Genomic DNA, 19,530 nt, shown 5'->3' with positions numbered 1-19,530 from the left:
ATGGTTAAGATTTTGTTTTACTATTCATTCGGTAATTATGTAATTCTAAAAACACATACACTAAAACTCCTCCTAATAGTTAGCCTCTACTCCATGACTTAGTAGTTCGTAGTCTCAGTTTAGGAAAAAAATCCCACCACCAAAGAGGATGTTAATATGCATGTGCTGTTAAAAAAACACTGCACAAGCTTGCAGCGCAGGCAAATATGCAGGGTGTTTAAACTATACACGTCTCAACTACACTTAGTCTACCCTACTATTCCATGATTGGATCTACAGGAGTGTTAACAGACATGAGAGCAATCATGTGAAAACAGTAGTGATGGAGAGCAGCAAGAAGCCACTGCTTGCACTTGCAATACAAATGCCTAAGCCCCCTTACTGATCAGTGTGTTTCAACGAAAGATACCCCAAAGAACTGAAAGATAAGGAGTGCGGTTCAACAGTGCATATAAAGAACAAAGTATTTCCTAAAAAATCAAGAGGGGCACAGATTAACAAGCAGTAAGTATTTCAAGTAAATCAGGATTGTAAAACAGGGGAAACATAAGATGTAAAAGGCTACATGTCTGTGTTGGCCTTGCCCCTTAAAATTGCTCTATACACCACTGCTCACTGTCACTCATTACAAAACAAGCAGATCTTTTTTGATTAACTAGATAAAACAGTGATGAAACTGCCAAGGATTTTGCTCAAAGAAAGCTATTTCCAATTCGATTTTTCTTTATATACACACATACAAAGAAATTATGTACTTTATACAAAACAATTGTCAAAATTAATAAGCATAACAAAAAAACCTTAGCAGTGAAAAAAAAACTGAGGACAGAAATTTGTTAAATGCTTAGTTTTGAGCTCTCAAGTTGAACAAGGATAAAAGTGGACACATTTTCTCATGCACAAGCTACAGATCACAAAAGTACATTATATTTAAAATCCAGAGACATATGCCTAATTATGTAATGTTTATTTAAGTATTTTTCACAAATTGGAAAGAAATGGCAATTGGTCCAACCATCTTTAAATGAGACAGCTCACCCAACTTTTGCAGTCTTTAAACCATGAAAAAAATCATGTATACTTAAATGTGAAAAAACAAACAAAAAGAACTTGAAGCTGAAATGTCGGCACAGAAGATCTCAGAACAGGGTTGCAAAAGCATCACGTCAAATCTTTTATAAACTTTGGTCCCAAAAGCAATGAAAAATATGTTCAGTTATAAAAAATAAGTAATTAATCAGAGCTTGTTAGTGCTTTGCAGAAAACTTTGGTAGGTTTTGGTACATAATTTGCACGAAGATAAAGCCAGTTGAAATCAGAGCACCATCATCAGCTAGTAATGAAAACACTTTTGTTTTAAATTACATGTTGAATTAAATTGTTAAAATTAAATTTTAACAATTTGCCTTCAACTGATGTAGCCATAGAATGCATGAAATAATCTTTGCCAAAAAATGTACACTGTTGGTGAATGAATGAAATGTTTTTTGTAGGGATTGAAAAGAAAATAAGAGTTGGCTTTTTGAAGCATAGGAACCACCAGGCAGGTGCCCCTGCACATCATCAAAAAAAGAGGTACAATTTTGGAGATTGTCTCATAAAATTTATAATAGTTTTAGAATAACTTTTGATAAAAAAAAGGTCAAAAGCAATACATCATCACACTTGACATATAGTAGCTGTCAGTTTGAACACTGTGTGGTATGCTACATTATGTTTATTCAAGGGGAGTAGAAGTATTGCATTTTATGTTAGCTCAATTAAAACATGGGAAATGGAATTAAAGAAATCAACATTCAGCTTCGCATAGAAAAATAGGAATGCTCTTGTTCAGTTAACACCAACAAATCCATTGTACAGTACAGAAAGGAGCAGGTGGTTTCTGTGACTTAGAACTTGTAGTCATATAATTCTGTTTTCCCCCTATATCACCTTTAAAACTTTTATTGATGAATCTTTAGGGAAAAAAAAGAAATGTAGGCAAATTCTGACAACTTGAACTAAACCCAAGTAAGTAACTATGTGAGAGAAAGAATATGCCGTGAGATGAAAAGAGGCTTAAGTGTGTGAGTGCAGGTACAGTACAAGGCCCCTCTGAGATCTCTTTGTAAACATCTTAGAGATGTAGCAGGAAAATGACATGTAATTGTAATGAATTCAGAGAGTGATTTCTAGGCTCGTCAAGCATTAGCTGCTAGTAATTCACTGTTCATGGCTTCTTTACTGATTATAGCATCTCAAACAACAGCCATGTGTAACCTTCCACCGTACAATGTGAAACTGCCTCGTCATTATAGTATACTATAAGTAGCACCACAAAAACCTATGTACATGAGAACTATTGAATATGTTTTATGCTTATTCTGACACACCAGAACATATTCTCATCACATTTGCATTTGGAGGAAAATCAAAAGGCATCTCCAACATCTGTACAAACACAGTCATCAATTCAACATTTGAAAAATGAGGTCTGCCCTTTTTCTGACCACCCAGAGCCAAATTTAACCAGGAATTTACATGATTAACCTTGCCATTGTTTAGAATAAACATGTTTATTTATTGAAAATAAAGCTTCTTATCCAGCAATACAATCACAATAAATGTTTTATGTCAGTTAGACAACACATTGAATACAGGAATGGATTAACACAAGAATGTTAACGTCAAGGCTTAAACTGTGGTCATCCTTCAAACACACATTTCCGTTAGAAATAATGATGTTATCAAGTGATATGTTTATATTGGACAGAAATGCATACTAGGTATGTAATACTTTGTCCTTTAATGAAACAGTTAAGTCATTATGTTGTAGTCTTAACACTTTTAATACGTGTATTGACATTCAATCACACTATTGTTTTTTTCCTCATTTTGCATCTGCTAAGGATCAAGTGGCATTAAGGTGTCAGTAGCATTAGGACAGACCTCACAGAGAAAAAACAAACGAAACAAAGGCGTTACCACGACCTTCTTACGTCATTATCATAAACATACATTGAATGTAACTTGTATAGTGCTTTATATTGTTTATAAAACATAAATACACATTGATAGAGGCAGTGACATCGTGCTTCATTTTGAGGGACAGGGCAGTACTTTAAATGTAATATAGTTTTTTTTTTTGTTCCTTTAGAAAAATATTCATTTTAAAACTAAACCTCAGTAACATCTTATCTTGTTCTTCATTGACAAAAATATCCCATTTAGATCTGCAAACATTCATACTTTACAATCATGGTACATACACTTATATATACATGTTACTTGTATATATGTATATGCATATAGACTTATAAGATTTTTTTGTAGTGCACAACATGCCTCCAAAGTTGCCAAATGAAAATACAATAAAATAATGAAACAATTGTTACAAGGCAATAATAATAGTAACAGTTATAAGGAAATATCCCCTTTATAAAAAACAAAACAAAAAACAAAACAAACAAAACCAAGATACGGCAACAGTACAAAATGAAAGCAGAGGTCTATGCAAAACAATCAAACACACAAACAAACATAGACATTAAAATATAGAACAATTATCACTCAAACATACAGGAAAACAAGTTGTACAAATTCACAGGCAAAAGGACGCTCACTCCTCGACATCAGCCCACGTGTTCTCCCCTTTTGTTTCCAGGTTTCGCTTTGTGCTCTCTCGCCACATCAACCTCAATAAAGAAAGAAATAAACGGGCCAGGTGCCTCGGAGTGGACGCACTCACAATAAACGCACCCCCGCCTCATCTCCTCGCTGAGAGAACAGGGGAGGTCCAGAGACCACTGAGCCCAATGTTTAGAGGTTGTCTGTTTCTCTAAAAAAACGTCTCTCTAAATAAAGGCATCGGTTCACATCTGATTGATTCGGAGCAAAACACTGAGCTAGTGCGCTGCAACAAAAACGTCTGTATCTTCGATTCAGAGACTTCAAAGCAATGTTGTGAATGTGCGCATGTAGGCCCAGAGTGATGAGGCTCTGTGGTATGGAGGTGTTTTTCTGAGGTCACCCTTCCACACAGTTGGCAAGAGCAGGATTTTTTCTTTCCCTCTTTTTTTTGCTTTGTTTTTAACATTTGTCTCTCTCTTTGTTTTTTAACATTTGGTTCCATGAAATCGATGATTTGAATGGGCGTCATCCTTGTTTTTTTTAACCCCCCATCATCTTCCCACTTGAGTCTGTCCAACTTTGTTGCGCTTCCTTCTTTCAATTCCTGCTAAATTTCTCTCCGTATTCACTTTTAACCTCACAACAAAAGGTTTGTCTAATCACTGAAAAATGGCTCAGCAGAAGACAGCGGCACCTGTCTTGCATTTTGCGTTCATTGATTGTGTCTATGTGCGTGTGTGAAGGTTTTAGCTGCTGTTCAGCTCAGAGCAATGCACTCCAAGAAAAAATGTTCCTCTGAATCAGGGGGGGAGGTTGCCTCCATGTCCTTGTATGAGAGGGTGCAATAGGGCGTCTAAGTTGAGTTGTCTTTCACTCAAGGTCCCAGGGGCTGGAGGGGGTCTTCGGGCTCTCAGGGGTCGAGGACTTCAGAGAAAAGGAGAAACAGAGAGACAGAAGAGGAGAAACAGATGGGCAGAGATGGGTCGCATGGCAGGTAGGCAGAACGCAGAGGAAAGTTTTAAAAAAACGAGAGAAGACAGCACAAGATAAAGTGGTGGCTGTGACAATCAGATCCCAAACTTGCCAAGTCCAAGCAGCAGATGAAGAAGCAGAGGGAAGTCGAGCAGATGAAGAGTTAGAGGTGAGCGAGAAATCAGCGTTCTGTCTCCAACAAGGAAAGACCCTGAAACAAGATGTCCTTTGTCCCTATTTCAGATTTGCACAAATACATTCAGCAAGAGGAAAAAAGGAGGAAAAGGATGGAAAGAGATGAGAGCAAGAGCACTGGGCAACCGACAGAGGGAACAAGGTGGGGGCACTGGTGCTTGTTGGCGTGTGAATGTACTGTACATGTTGAAGATTTAGAATAATCTGTGTGAAAAATGTTGTTGATTCAGAGCACTTATGTTGGCAACTTAGACTTGACTTTGTGACTCAGTCTTATTCACTTCTTTTGTCCAGTTGCAGGCTATGATGATACCAACTATCCATTTAAGCTGAATGTCAAAGTTAGATCTGTGTTATTTATGTGCAACTATTTGTATGGCTCTTTATTGGAATGCATTTTAAATGTGTAAACTTTACTCCAATCTTAGAAACGATTGGTTACTGTTTTCTATCAATCTATGAGGCTGATACTGTGGGTACTGTTCATGTACTTGCCTCAGGCTCTACTTCCAGCGAGCGTAATATGTTTGTGTGTTGATGTGTGTGCGTGTGTGTCTGTCGGTCAGTCAGAGTGCCAGCAGAGAAGGCGAGTTCAGGGAATCAGATGACTGCTCGCTACTGCTGTTCCGCTGGTTGGCACTGACCCCGCAGGCTCCCTCTGGGTAGGTGAACACAAATGAAGATGTGTATGAGGTGTTGTAGCTGCCAATGGCCGCATCGTCATGGTTACCACCACCACCACCACTGTCGCTGGCCATAAGGCACGGCCCGCCTGGTGCTGGCTCACTTGAGCCATAGAAAGAACTAGAAAACTCTACCTCCTGCATCATCCCTGGCTGAGGCTGAGGCTGCGGCTGGACTTGCGGCTGCGGCTGAACCGGAGGCTGGGACTGTGTGGAGGATGGATGGGCTGTGTAGGCAGGAGGCAGATAGAAAGAGTCCTCCTTCACAGCCAAGCCCACAATGGAGACGGGAGGTTGTAAGGACTGAGAAGCGAGCTGGGGCTGGACCGGAGGAAGCTGCGCCGAGCCCTGCTGGGTTGGATCCTGGTATGGAATCTTGCAGTTGGGTTGGTGGGCCACCAAAACGAACTCCAAGCGCTCCTTCTCCTTCTGCAGCTCAGAGATCTCAGCTTCTAGCTCTGCCTTCTCCTCCTCCAGTATGTCTGTCTCCTGTGGGCAGGTACAGAGAATGAAAGAAACAAGGCCATTGGGACGGGACAAAGGTGTGTGAAATGGAGGGGGGGGGGTAAGAAATGCAGCAGAAAAAAAGAAATGTTAGCTTCATTAAACCTATACTTCAAGTGTTTGTGGAGGTGGATGTATTGATGCCAGCAGAAACACTTGTCTTACCTGCTGTTGAATATGTTAGATAGCTTATGTAAAAGCCTATTAATTGGGCCAAATGTACCTAGTGTACAACTATCTGTCCTAAAGGCTACATCTCTCTTTTCAGCCACTGAATGCCATGACAAAAAATCTCCCTCATATACACATGCATACATTTGTAAAAACACTTAGCAACGCTATAAGAGGTTCAGTCTGTAATTATGATCATTACTCATTCCAGCTGTTATAACAGGGCCAAGCTCACCGACTGCAGTCTATCTGTGAGTTCTCTTCTGCGGTTTCTGCATTTTGCGGCAGCCAGTTTGTTCCTCTCTCGTCGAACACGCCTCTTCTCCTCCTCCTCAGGGGTTAGCTAAGAGGCAGAGAAAAAAATCTGATTAAGGTAAGAGTTTTGAATTAAGTTTTGAAAATGTGTATCTATTTCCAAGCAACAGTAGAGGGCACACAAGGTATGGTTTCATATTGCCAGAAATGTAATCATTTAAGCACTTTTCCTGTTTGAAGTTTTGTTTGCTCTTTTAAAAGGTCATACAGGAAATATTTGTGTTCTTAACTGCTTAAAAACAAATTACAAAACAGTCCGTGACTTAGGCATTATCTTCTTATACTGTACCTACACTGCACATGCAAGGGTCAACAAGCAAACCGTTCAAGCACACACACTTACAAACACACCAACATCTCCATCTTCACTCACAGACTCTTCGCGTGTGCGGCGGCTACGGGTTCTAGACTGGCGGATGGGCCCTGGTGCAGGGCCTGGAGTGTCAGAGCTGGGAGGTGTAAACCCAGACCCTGAAGAATAACTGGGGCCAGGCATGTCATAAGGGTCAACCAGTGACACCGGCTGGGTCATTGTTGTGGTGCCAGTGGTCCCACTCTGTCCAGAGGCCTGGGAGGAAATAAGAGTTGGCTGAACCATCCACTGCAAGTCTTGACTGGTGGTGATGGCGGTGACGGTGGGCACAAATGAACCGGGCATTTCCCCTCCGACACTGGCCGCAGGCCCGCTGCCCACAATGCTCAAGCCAGCTCCAGCTGACACACACTCCTGAGCAACAGAAAAAAACAAGTACAGTTTTAACAAGCCATCGAAAGCTCCACCACAGACCAGCTAATGAATTAATACATACAGAGGCACCATATTCACTCATAGGGATAGATTTGTTGTAAATAATTGGTTGAATCTAAGCAGGTTACCTTTATAACAGTGCTTTCATTTGATTTATTCCACTAGAAATGCACTCATAGTAATAAAGTTTTAAGCAATTCCATTTTAGGCCCTACTTTATATAAAAAAAAAAAAAAATCTGTAATTTCTCGTAAAACTATAGCAAGAAATTTATACACGTCATATATGCACGATTCCCCAGTAATGTAGATACTGTCACCTAGACTGAGGTATAAAGATAGCATATCAACACACTGTTAATGTAATCCCTTTAAAGTCTTGGTTCCCCTTTTTTTTAAGCTTCATCAAATAAACTTAAAGATGTATTTGAAATATTAAATGAATCGTTCTGAATATCATAACTTGGCCAAGGAGTCACAGGATTTTTATCTGTTTGCAGCTGTACAGTCACAACTGTATCTATTTATTAGTATAAAGGTAAAAAATAGCTTGCAAAAATTCCACTGTAAAGCCTGTCTGTCTTTGTTTTACTTGAGACCCGGGGAACAAAGTATTGTCTGTCATTAATATTCATATAAAGGATGTTATGACATTGGGACAGGCGGCTCTTAAAACAGCCTCCTCAACCAATCAGCGTCTCCCCCCTCCTTCTTCCTCCTCCCCCGTCACACCCCCGGTGTTCCCCTTGGCAACGCGACGTAGCACTCCAAAATAGAACCAGCATTTACGTCACAGCGAGGCCTGTGAGAGGAGAACGGAGCGCGTGGAAGGAGAGAAGCGGGCAGTAGGGCGGGGCGGGGCTTCTACGCTTACGTAGGAGAGTTCCAGGACTCTGTCATCCGTTCTGCGGCGTGCTGTAAATGGAGCACGTTGTCATGGCCTGAGAGTTGCTACTGGTCTCTCTACGAGCAATACAGGTTAATAAATCTGATCGGCTGGTAATATTTTTAACAAACTGTTGATATTGACCTATGGGGACGCAGCGAATAAACGACCTCACTTGTAAATAAAACAATAAAAGACGTGCCGTTGTAAGTAAATAAAAACCTGCTTTATATTGAATAAAAGTACGCACATGGGACAAATGTTTTCTCTTCTACGGTTAAAGAAAATATTTAATGATACATTTCTACCAATGACTGGCCAAATACATCTTCATAAAGGCTACAGTAAAACAGATTTATGCTATTCCGTGATTTACTTTTAATATCGAAGCACACGTCATTGAAAAAAAAAGATGAGATGATTAGCTAATCCCAAAATGCAGGGCCACTATTAGCAATATCCAAAACATACCGCTAAATTGTACAACATCAATATTTTTAGCTGTTGTCACTGCATTAACATGTCTTTTTTGCCCATTGACACATATAGAGTTGGCAGAGGTCCATCCTCGCACGTGACCACAATCAAAAACTTGGCAAAATGTCACTCTTACTTGCATTGTTTTGCATTAACAGTCGCAACCTCACCTGCGGAGCACTGGTGGTCGGCGGGCTCCCGAAGGAGTCCACGGAGGAAAGGTACTGTGACTCAATTGATGGAGACGAGCTTCCACGGGATCCGCTATCTGGGTCACCGGGGAACCCTTGGTACATCTCCCCGGAGGGATCGAATGAGAAGGAGACACCTGCAGTTACCAGAGAGGGGGCGATGTCACCTGCAGCGACAGGGCACCGGCACAACCAAGAAGATTACTAAAGAGCAGGTATGTTACTGTAAAGAGAGAATGTGATGTTAAGGTAAACGCATTATTATGTGTCATTGGCTCAGAAAGCCTATAGTCTTAGAGGCGACCCATTTGTAAACACTGCTGCGGTATGCATAAAGTCATTATTGGAGGAAACTTCACGCTTACGCAAATTAACTTGTCGAAATTTTCTGTAAAAGTAGCAGCCAGTATTAATAAGTACATTATGACCTACCGTAGCTGATCTTTTTGTTATTCCCCGGTAAGATGCTCTTGGTCTCTTTCCAAAAAAGTTGCATGAAGAAGCTTAGTCCCGTTCCCCGTGCGAAGGGGGACGTAAATGTGCAATATCAGTCCGTCCAGATGTCCGTTCGTTTAGCTGTAAATCCTCGGAGATGTTTTCTTCTGCTTTTCAATAATGCGATTATAGATCCATAAAGTCCGTTCACGTTATGCCGGTAGACGTTCGCCGGTATTACGGCGCACAGTAGCAGATTCTGTCTTATGAATGAATCCATCCTCCTCGAGTACAACCAAGGCATTTCTACTGTCGAAGTCCCGCCTCGGAGTTCCGCTGACGTACATGACCATATTTGTGCTTTTGTGCTGCTGTTGTGTTTGGTATCCTTGGTGACGTTGAGGGATTCCCTCTCCCACTGAAATGGACCAGAAGCTCACCTCGCCGGCGGATAATAATAGCTGTTTTTTTATACTATCATAAGCACGAGATATTTCTCACCGTCTGACAATTTCTGATAGGAAATTTTAAGACACTTCGGGTGATGAAAATGGAAAGTTGCTATTTAGGACAATCTATATCAAGATTGGAAAATTTCGGGGTAATGGCCACACGTCAAGAGAAATAACATTCCAATAATGACTGATGTATTTTTAATTGTTGTGATAGTGTTGTTCCATTGATTTAGCAGATTAAATCATATATGATATTTACATTTACATAACTTTCAGGCATCCGTCAAAATGTTAAATAGCCTAATCTTAAGAAATTTTATTTTATAACCTTACTCTGAATCTACTTTAAATGTCATGCAAGTTTAGTAATAGGTTACCTGGAAAGTATTACCACCCTATATAAAGCATACCATAGCTTATTTAAGCAACACTCGGATATCTAGGTCGCTCCAGGACGGAATCCCGACAAGCATGCAAGGGAAATCCTGCAGTAAAGTTTCTCAGGACACGCCCTCGGGAGTCCTCTGAGCTCGAGAGCTTAATGTGTAATCCGAGGAAAGACTCCTTTTCATCTGTCTAAACACCCCCCAAACCTGAAGTTATACACACTGCCAAGTTTCGATTCCAATGGAGGTTTAGAGAAAATACCTTCAACCTGTACAAAACATTCCGAAACACCCAATCACTGTTAGATTTAAATACGGATTTTAGACTGAGCACACGCAGCACCAAAAGCAGCTACATTTGGTCAAAATAAGATAAAATAAACATTCATTGGTAAACAGCAGGGTAATCTGTCATGGACAGTGGGCAGTAGTGACGGAAATCAGCTCCTGTCATTGCAAACATCACCCGGCCGAGCACAAAGTGATTCATTATCATAGCCTACATGCGAACACCAGTGGGAATGTGGCAGGTGGGAGGTTAGCTTTGCTTGGGGGGGTTGCTCCGCAGGCTAAATACGGGAAGACGGGGAGGCAAATCATGAATGAAATTCTAAAAATTTTTGGCTGTGATGTCAAACAATGTCACGGGGCGGGCATGCTGCTGTGTACGGGACCGATGTGTGAAAAGGCGTGAGCAAAAAGGGAAGAGATGGGGATAACAAATTATTAGTCAGCGCTACAACAACGTCAGAGACGAGGATCCACGGAGGACGTTGTGTCCCATCCGGGCTGCCGTTACCGGTGCTGTGCTGCTGAACCGGGATGACTAACTCTGCCGATGTAAGTTGCTCATGATAGGGAATTATTGAGGTGAATGGCTGATAACGCAGGCGAACAGCCCACATGTACAAGGAAATGAATGATAATAACAGAACTTAACAGAATGAGGACAAGAAATCACGGGATGATGACAGACAAACGGCTAGCTTTCTGCTATGACGGCTTAAAATCACAGAGAAAACTTTAAAGTTACAAAATATGTTGTGTCTTTGTCTCAGTGTTTGTTAAAAACAAACATTCGGTATTAAGAGGTCAAAAGAAAATATTTAGGCTAAAGCAAACTGCCAGGACCATGTGCCATCCACGGGTCTGCTCTGCTACATGTGTATAGCGTTCTGTCGCTATGGATACGCCGTTGCCTCTGACGCAAGCACGTATAAATTTGGTCTTTTTTGTTATGCCGCCTAGCAACCGGTTTCCGTGGTTACCAGCTCTGAGTGACAGACAGCGGCAGCACACAACATGGCTTCCGGATTCTTTCTGTGAAAGGAACAGCAACACTTCGGAGTGTACTACAGTTGTTTGTTTTGCCGTTAAATAGCCGTCAGCAGCCATTGTGTGTGTTTTTGTGTAGTTCTCACGTCAGGAGATCAGAGGGAAAGATAAGTTGACGTTGTTAACGTTTGCCAAATGCGTGTTAGTCTCACATCTGAATGAAAGCATGTGAAATACGAAACCACATGCAATGCAATCGTCTTTACTCAAGTTGTTTGGCTTTTTTGTTAGTGCTGAGTATGAAAATAAAACGCGGGCTGAAAGAGAAACTAAGAACACAGCGTTGCAAAGCGTTCCCTTGTAATTTAGATAATTAACAGTTTGAAAACGCGATTTCACTTGGACGTTTAAAGAACTTTTTTCTCGAGGAAAAGGTGCTTTTACGATCTGTGGGATTAAATCTGATGACCTTTTCCCTGCAGTTTGAGGATTAAACACTTAACGTCCTTAGTGTGTCGGGGCAATCAGCCACAAAATGTAAATCACTCTTGACAAAAAAATGCACTGAACATTTTAAATGAGAAAGAAAATGGATCATCAGTGGAGTAGTGCTATACAGGTTTTACAGTATAATTGAAAGGGAATAAAGTTGAATTCATGGCTATTGCCGCAGTTCATCATAATGGATTAACAATTGTTTAAAAAATAGTTATATTTAAGCACGTCTTACTAATTTATAAATAGAAATATAAAGAAATCACTGCTCCAGTCAAACATTATGGAGTCTATAAATGAGAAAACAATCTTCTCTCGTCTAACATGTTTCCAAAAGTTTGTTTGTTTACAACTTGTGGTGGTCTAGACTCTAGCCGAGCAAGTTTAAAAAAAAAATAGACCAAGAGTTTAATGCCCCTCATGTGCTTTGTTTTGCTTGCCCCCGTCTCTTGGTGTATTTTCGGGAAGCCTCTAACTTGTGCTGTGCTCATGAAGCCAGCCCCTATTTCCTTCTGGAAGGCGGGCCGTGTTTGCCTGATCCTCCTGCCCAAAATATTGTTACCAGGCAACGTCTAGGCCTGTCCCACTTCAGAGTGGTTTTGTTTACACCCCTTCTGGCTCCTTATCCCAACAACATTGCATAACTCTCACAGGCTTTTCCCTCCTCGCTGAGAGAAATTCGATCGGCTTTCTGCTTCCAGCCAACCAAAATGTCTCATGCCCTCATACCATAGCTTTGCTCTCAGCCGCGCAGTGATTCCCCTAGTCTTTGTGTGCTATTTGACGCAACAAGAACTGAAACTGTGTATAAAAAAGGAATGCTTGAGCTGACTTTCTGTTCAGCCTTTTGGCTAAAAATCCCTGCAGCTTATTGTTACATGATCCGTCAGGTGGGGGTCCAGGTCTTTCCCTGTATCAGTTTAATAACATCTATTCTCGTCTAAATCCACTTATTCTTTCTTGGCAGAGACAAAGGACTTCCTGCACGCCTCTGTAAACATAGCTTTTGTATATTCTATCCACTGAAATACACCCATCTAAGTAAAAGCAGGCGAGCCCTTCTGTATTTATTCATTGCAGTGTTAACCACAAGCTGTGGAAACGGAGACATCCTGTACTTTTATTTATACGAGTACTGTTACTTTTGTCAGTCATATATTTAAAACTTAATCTTAGTTTGATTTATAATTGTTCCTGCAATCCACAATATCAAAGCCACAGCGGTGACTTGGATTCATTGATCTATTAATCTGCTTGATTCCTCCTTTACAGAAGGGCTACAGCCCTGCAGATTTAGGGTTACTTTGTTAGAGCTGGATGTCTTTGCTGTCATAGCGTGTTGATTGTTAATGCTTTTCCATACTTCCATGATTTTCCAGTTATTATGATTCTCTGGATTTTGCCTAGGAATTCATGCTCCTCTTCTTTTGTGATGGAGCGATAAATGCAGGCCTTTCATTTGGGGCAGGGTGCAGTTTCTCAGCTGACTCTGCTGTTTTGTAGTTGTGCCACAGAGCAAGAGCTGGGAGACAATCTTCCTTGTTTATGTCAGGGCCAAATAACAAACAAACTGCCTCGATACGAGCATGTATTTTGTCCTGATTCCTTGTAGCACTGATAGTGCTTTTCAGCCAGACAGAGTAGAAGTATGAAATTATTTTGCAGGACATGAAGAAAGCAACACTCCCCTAATTGCCTTCTTAATAGGTTATTTTTGAAGCATCCAGACCACATGCTCACATTGATGTCCTTACCGTTAAGTATACACGTTGTGAAGAACACCTTACAAAGCAAACACACTGTTTATTTACTTTAGGTTAAACACAGGAGTCTCCTTGACATCAGAGGAAACATGGGAAGATCACAATTCTATAGAAAAAGAAAGTTTTGGCATGAACTTCCTGACTTATATGAATCCACTTTCTTTTTCACCGTGACGTTTAAATGTATGCTTTCAGATTTGGCAGAAAGCTTCTGTATGAATTTCCTCATTTAAGGTAGCAAAGACTTTCTGCTGAGAATGCAGACAACTTTTGCTTGCCTTGTGACAGAGAGCTGATGCACTAGAGCAAAAGCCTTGGTCAACAGAGGCTCCCACAGACTACACAGACACTGAAACCAAAACTTGTGGCGTCCGAAAAGGAAAATTCCCATGACCCTTTCTGCCTTTCTGTGTGAAGAGTCGTTGCATTATTTGCTCTTGAGACTTTCCTGTTTTTCTTGCTTCAGCACACAGCTCCCTCAGTGTGACTTTTGCCCTGTTTATGTTAATGTAGTTGTGTTTATGTGGTGTAATCCTTGTGGCTCTCCAGTTAAAAAAAAAATAGCTTGCGTGTTTACAGGAACCCACACAGCGCACACGCTAAGCGATAATTTACAGTGATCTGTGGCAAGGATAAAACATTCATTTGTGCATGCGTCATAGGCCTGATTGTGAGCTCTTTAAAACAAAAATGTACCAACGTCAGCTTATATGGGATGGGAATCAAGCCTTTACTCTCATTTCTAGCAGGTGAGCAAGACTGTGGTTGACCATGGCATGCTTGACCCGCTGAAAAAAGGTCTTGACTGACTGTGCTTCATGAGGAGGCTCAAATTAAAAAGGTGCATGACAGCTCTGTGAGAGATTGGTAAAAAGATTAGATTTACTCTGTTTGATATCATCTCTAATCTGCCTGGTGTGCAACCGCAAGTATGATCACCAGATTTGAGTGTCTGTGTTGTAATATGTGGCAAGTGAGAGCGTTACTTAAACTGGCAGTGCCTCTAAATAACCATCTTTCCAATTGTTCAGCGTCAGAACCATTGTGGTGTTCCTTTTTTGCCTAAGTGCAGCCATAAACGTCAGCATTGAGGTGCAGAAAGCGGAGCGGATGGCTCTATTGTATCATGCACTGCATGGGAGTCGGATGCCTAAAGTTAAATGCAATCAGTGGGCTTCAGTATTCCACAGCTCTCTGTGACTCAGACTCAAGCAGCGCGTCAATCCTAGCCTACTTTCAACAGGCTCGCTGCCAGTCAGAGAGGCAGAGAGCCAGAGAGAGGGAGGGAAGAGAGCAAGAGAGCAAGAGAGAGAGAGGATGAGATCAGAGAGGGGAAAGTAGCTTAGTATATTTAGTTAAATACTGTTGTTAAACAGTGTTTAGGCCTTTATACATAGAATTACCTGCATTTCCTCCTTTAGAGCGCATATGCTGACTCATCAAAGCAGGGACAGCTTAAGTGTTTCTCAGGGCAGCCCTCTTAAAAGTCAAAAATGTGAATCACCAGTCAAGTCTGTCTTCCTAAACTCCGCACTTAAATTTCTGCTGTGTCATTGCACACGGAGCAATGTGAAGCATGCACATGGCAGGTGGCAAACTTTACACACGCTGAGTCTCAAAATGGCCCTTCAGTGGTCTTTGTTCAGCAGGAGTCAAATTATCTGCAGAGGTTTTTCTTTGGCAGCCACGGGATGTCAGGAGAAGCAGCAAGATTGGCTGTTGCTATCCTGTGTCCTGGCGCTTTGCTTGTTTTGGGGTCGTGATTCCTTCAGTGTTCACTGGTAAATCAAAGAACTGGTAAGAACATTCTAAAAAAAAGTGATGGATTCATGCCTGAAAGCTCTGTCTTTGAAACGCTCTTCTGTGGGGCTTCTGTGAACTGCAGCTAATGTTCACACAAAAAAACTGTCCTCTGATTATATGATTCTGAGAATAGCAAATGTTGCATTTATTGTGGTCAACACTGATTAGCATAACTTTTTTATATTTATTTATTTAGATATTTGAAAAAAGTCAACATATATTTATAAACTTTGCTCAAAAAGTAAGTAAGTTTTTGTTTGGTAGATTACTTTTGAATAGGGAAAATGCTTCTTGGCAATAAAACTTATACTGTTGGAAGGCCTTTTTATTTCCCTTTGAAATGATGCTTCATTTGTAAGGAACATGTATTTGTGAGTTGAGCGGCAGAGGTGAGTATGTGGGTTGCACCCATAAAAAGTTTGTTAAATCTCACTGCTGATGCCAAACTACTTATCCTGCAGTTGAGTCTTGCTTGGTGTTGTTTTTTTGGATGCAATGTTCATCCCTTGTTATATGGACCCCACTCCAAATAATGCCACAGTTTGGTTTAGCTGAACACCAGTTTAAAGTTACCTAGTCACACAGGCTCTATTAAGATCAGTCAAACATGATATTCTGATTCTGTAAGCAGACGCTGACTGACCACTCTAGCAGAGCTGATGCTACCAAAGGAACCAGAAGCCTCCAAACAAGAGTCATCATCAACAGCAGAAATAGAAGTTTGGCATTGGCAGAGAATATTTGGCACAACCCACTTACAAAACAATGCTGCTCATCCTACAAATGGATGTTCCTTACAAATGTGGCACCACCCAAAGAGGAATAAGCAGGCTATCTGTTGCTAAGAGGCATTGTAACAACAAAGAAATAATCAATTTAACACGTATTATGTTACTTTTTATGTTAGACGGATGGATGGAAGTGTAGCAACGAGTACACTGAAGGGTAAAGATCAGCCTCTGCTGTTCACCTTCTATGAATGCAGTGCATGAAACATCTGAACAATGAAAAATGTTGCTTTTGCTCTACATACAGCCATAATGTAAAATGTTGCATAAAATGCAGAGCGCTTTATTAAACCTGACATCACCATGACCACCGGGACATGAGAATTGTTTATTTTCTTCTGTGAAAGAAGGACTTACTGTTTTTCATAATGCAGCGAAAGCTGAGCATTATTTATTTAGGGAGATTTTCTTCCACCTGGATAAGGAGAGAGGAAGCCAGCTTCATTATTCCCCCTACTCGTTCTCTGTCGGTTTATATCCAGAAGGCTTTGTTTCAACCTTTCTTCCTCAGCTCACCCCCCCCCCCCCCCCCCCCCAACCCACAACTCACTCTCCCCCACTTCTTCTATCTCCCTTACATAAGGACTGCCCTATTTTTCAGGGACCAGTAAGAGGTAGGAATAAAGCGAGTGAGTGGGTGAGGACGAGGGACTGATAGAGGGAGAAATCCAATGAAGAGAGAAGGAGAGAGGGAGAAAAGATATGGGGGTTGACCGTGTGTATAGTGAGCACGTCAGGGAAACACAAACCAGCATGTGTCCTCGTCATCCCCCTCACCTTACTGGCCTTGTGTGCCCACACACTTCTCACCCCCCTCTCCTCACCCTCCACCCCTCACCCTTTCTTTTGGTCTTGTGCTCCTGATTTCATCCTCCTGCTCTTCTCTGCATTCTCTGTGCAAGCTTATTAAAGACTGTTGGCTATCTGTCTATCCAGCTGTCTGTCTATCTATCTATCTATCTATCTATCTATCTATCTATCTATCTATCTATCTATCTATCTATCTATCTATCTATCTATCTATCTATCTATCTATCTATCCTTCTTGATTATCCTTCTTGAATGACTTGATTTGTCATTTTATAAGTTTTTATTTGAAAATTATGGCTATACCAACAAATTATAGTGAAGTACAATATATATGTCATTTTGGATACAATCAAGACTTTGTGGGTCCTTGAGTAACATGTAAAATCTTCAAGTTGTATCATAAAAGAAAACCTGACTGACCAAACTTTTCAAAGCAATATGGGATGAAAATTTTATGGAAATTACTTTGTCTAATTCAATATCTAATACTTATCTAATTAATCATTATTTTAAAGTATCTCAAGTTTTTGAACTTCATACATAATTTGTTTGTGTGTTTTTGTTTAATATAGGACATAAATCCACACCCTAAAGCATGTTCTGCCATTTTACACTCTAAGCTATGTTGGCCCTCAAGGTCAACTTGCATAAAAGTTGCAAAACTACAAAAAGTATTTCTAGAAATGCCAATTATATTTCAATAAATGCAGAAAAAAAAAACTTCAATTTGGAAACATTTTTATAAAATGTGAAATAGTTTTACAAAAAAAATGTCTTGACACAAAGATATTTCTAGAAATGTGAAAACATTTTTAAAAAAGTGGAAAAAATAATAATGAAACCCCCCAAAATCTGAACAAAACTCAAACATGTTTTTAAAAAATCATGTTTTTGAAAAGTTTTATACTTACCACACTTACCATTCACTTACTTCTTGCATTGCATGAAATATTTCCACATGGGGTGGTATTTTCCTGATTAGTGAAATTTTAATTAGATTATTTTTATGTTCATATCTGCATTTGGTAAAATATTTTGTTTGTCATTGTCATGATGAGGTTGACTATTGGTGCCACTGTATTGTAGTCCTGATACTACTGTAAGTATATGGCAATTTTTCCATATCAAATATGCTGACATCCTTAATTGTTGTAGTAACTGCAAACTAAAAATAAGGAGTTTGTTTAGTTAAGTTATACCACTACAGCTAAAAACTTTCACTAACTTGAAATGAAATGTTTAGGTTCAGATTCGTAAAAGCACTTCTAGTCTAACGTTGTACATTTGCGTAAGAGACATGACGGCAGCGTGTTTAGGTTTTAAGAACAAAGTGCTGGTTTAATGTTGGGGAGCAGGCTCCTATGGTCAGAAAACTGGCCTAAATTTTGAGATCTTTGCTCTCACAGTAAACAGAATTTAAGAGATCTCTCTCTCTCTCTCACACACACACACACACACACACACACACACACACACACACACACACATACACACACACACACACACACACACACACACACACACACACACACACACACACACACACAACAAAGTTTGAATTCCCTGAAAGCATCACACTATATGTACACACTTCAAGTAGTGCCTCTGACACATTCATCAGTTCCAAAAAAAAGAATATGAAATCAAACTGAATGAAGTATGTCGCACATGCAAAATGTATCAATCAATGTTAAACATACAGTCAGATCTTGTCTGGTCAGTAATCTCTGATAAATCAAAGTTACAATTATAACATTTTGATATTTTCATTGAGGTTAAGTTTGAACAGTGGAAAGTTTATACACAACGGCTTTATTTGCTTCTCCACCGATATATCCCTAACACCCTCTTCCATCTTTTTCACTTATTTACCGAGTTGATTTTTGTCATAAAGCTGGACTCTAAGAGGTGAAAAATGGTTTCAGCAAGACGTTACATCACAGTCACTGCCTATAAAATACCTGGTTATCACCACTTGTTACAGACTGACATTTAGGGAATAAGGAACAGCAGGAAGAGGAACAGGGAGCAGATTGTGGATGTCAATCCAGCTCTTTACGTCTCACATTATCAACCTTCACGACTTGTAAATAAACACGCAGGATAAATACACCCTTACGTCCCAGGCGGACACACGCTCACATCTTTAAATACCCAGCTCTGACGACTGAGATTGCACTGCTCATCAAATTTCTGCGTGAGCGAGCCCAGGCTAAATTTGCAGCCAGGGAGCCAACTTACGCAATCCTCCCTGGTCTCCCTTACCGTCTATACAACAGCTCAAAAAATCTCACAGTTCTCAAAGCATCCCAGCCCTCCCACACTACATACTACAACTCCGCCACTATTCCTGTTCCTGGCCCCCACCGCTGTGGCCCAAAAATACCGGCACCTCCAAGAACAGACGCCAAGCCTGTCAGAGCATCATCTCATCCCACAGGACAGCTGGGGAGGGGAGAGGGGAGAGAGTGAGGAGGGAGGATGAAGAGCAGGTGGAGGGATGAGAACAGCAGCTATCATGAGAAACGAATCAACACAGACAGAGGAGATAAAATAAATAGACTCTGTGA

General features: G+C 40.6%; 1 protein-coding gene across 3 annotated transcripts; it reads right to left on the bottom strand.

Moving 5' to 3' along the window:
• Positions 1 to 1,055: 1,055 nt before the first annotated feature.
• Positions 1,056 to 9,437, bottom strand: fosb (FBJ murine osteosarcoma viral oncogene homolog B). Of its 3 annotated transcripts, XM_074680366.1 has the most exons (6): positions 9,183 to 9,437; positions 8,730 to 8,917; positions 6,793 to 7,176; positions 6,370 to 6,477; positions 5,595 to 5,948; positions 1,056 to 4,533 (listed from the first exon to the last, which is right to left on the bottom strand). In XM_074680366.1, the coding sequence occupies exons 1-6, from the start codon at positions 9,244 to 9,246 to the stop codon at positions 4,480 to 4,482; spliced, it is 1,152 nt and encodes a 383-aa protein (XP_074536467.1). In that variant the 5' UTR covers positions 9,247 to 9,437; the 3' UTR covers positions 1,056 to 4,479. The 3 variants fall into 3 exon arrangements, with proteins under 3 accessions (XP_074536467.1, XP_074536465.1, XP_074536466.1); XM_074680364.1 differs by lacking the exon at positions 1,056 to 4,533 and having other exon boundaries at positions 4,597 to 5,948; XM_074680365.1 differs by lacking the exon at positions 1,056 to 4,533 and having other exon boundaries at positions 4,597 to 5,948; positions 6,823 to 7,176.
• Between the last annotated feature and the right edge of the window lie 10,093 nt (positions 9,438 to 19,530).

Source organism: Halichoeres trimaculatus, unplaced genomic scaffold (assembly GCF_033239565.1).
Source record: "Halichoeres trimaculatus isolate MK-OKI-2021-1 unplaced genomic scaffold, fHalTri1.1 fHalTri1_scaffold_9, whole genome shotgun sequence".
Taxonomy (NCBI): domain Eukaryota; kingdom Metazoa; phylum Chordata; class Actinopteri; order Labriformes; family Labridae; genus Halichoeres; species Halichoeres trimaculatus.
Note: the sequence above shows the minus strand (reverse complement) of the source record. Positions and strands in the feature narration are given on the sequence as shown.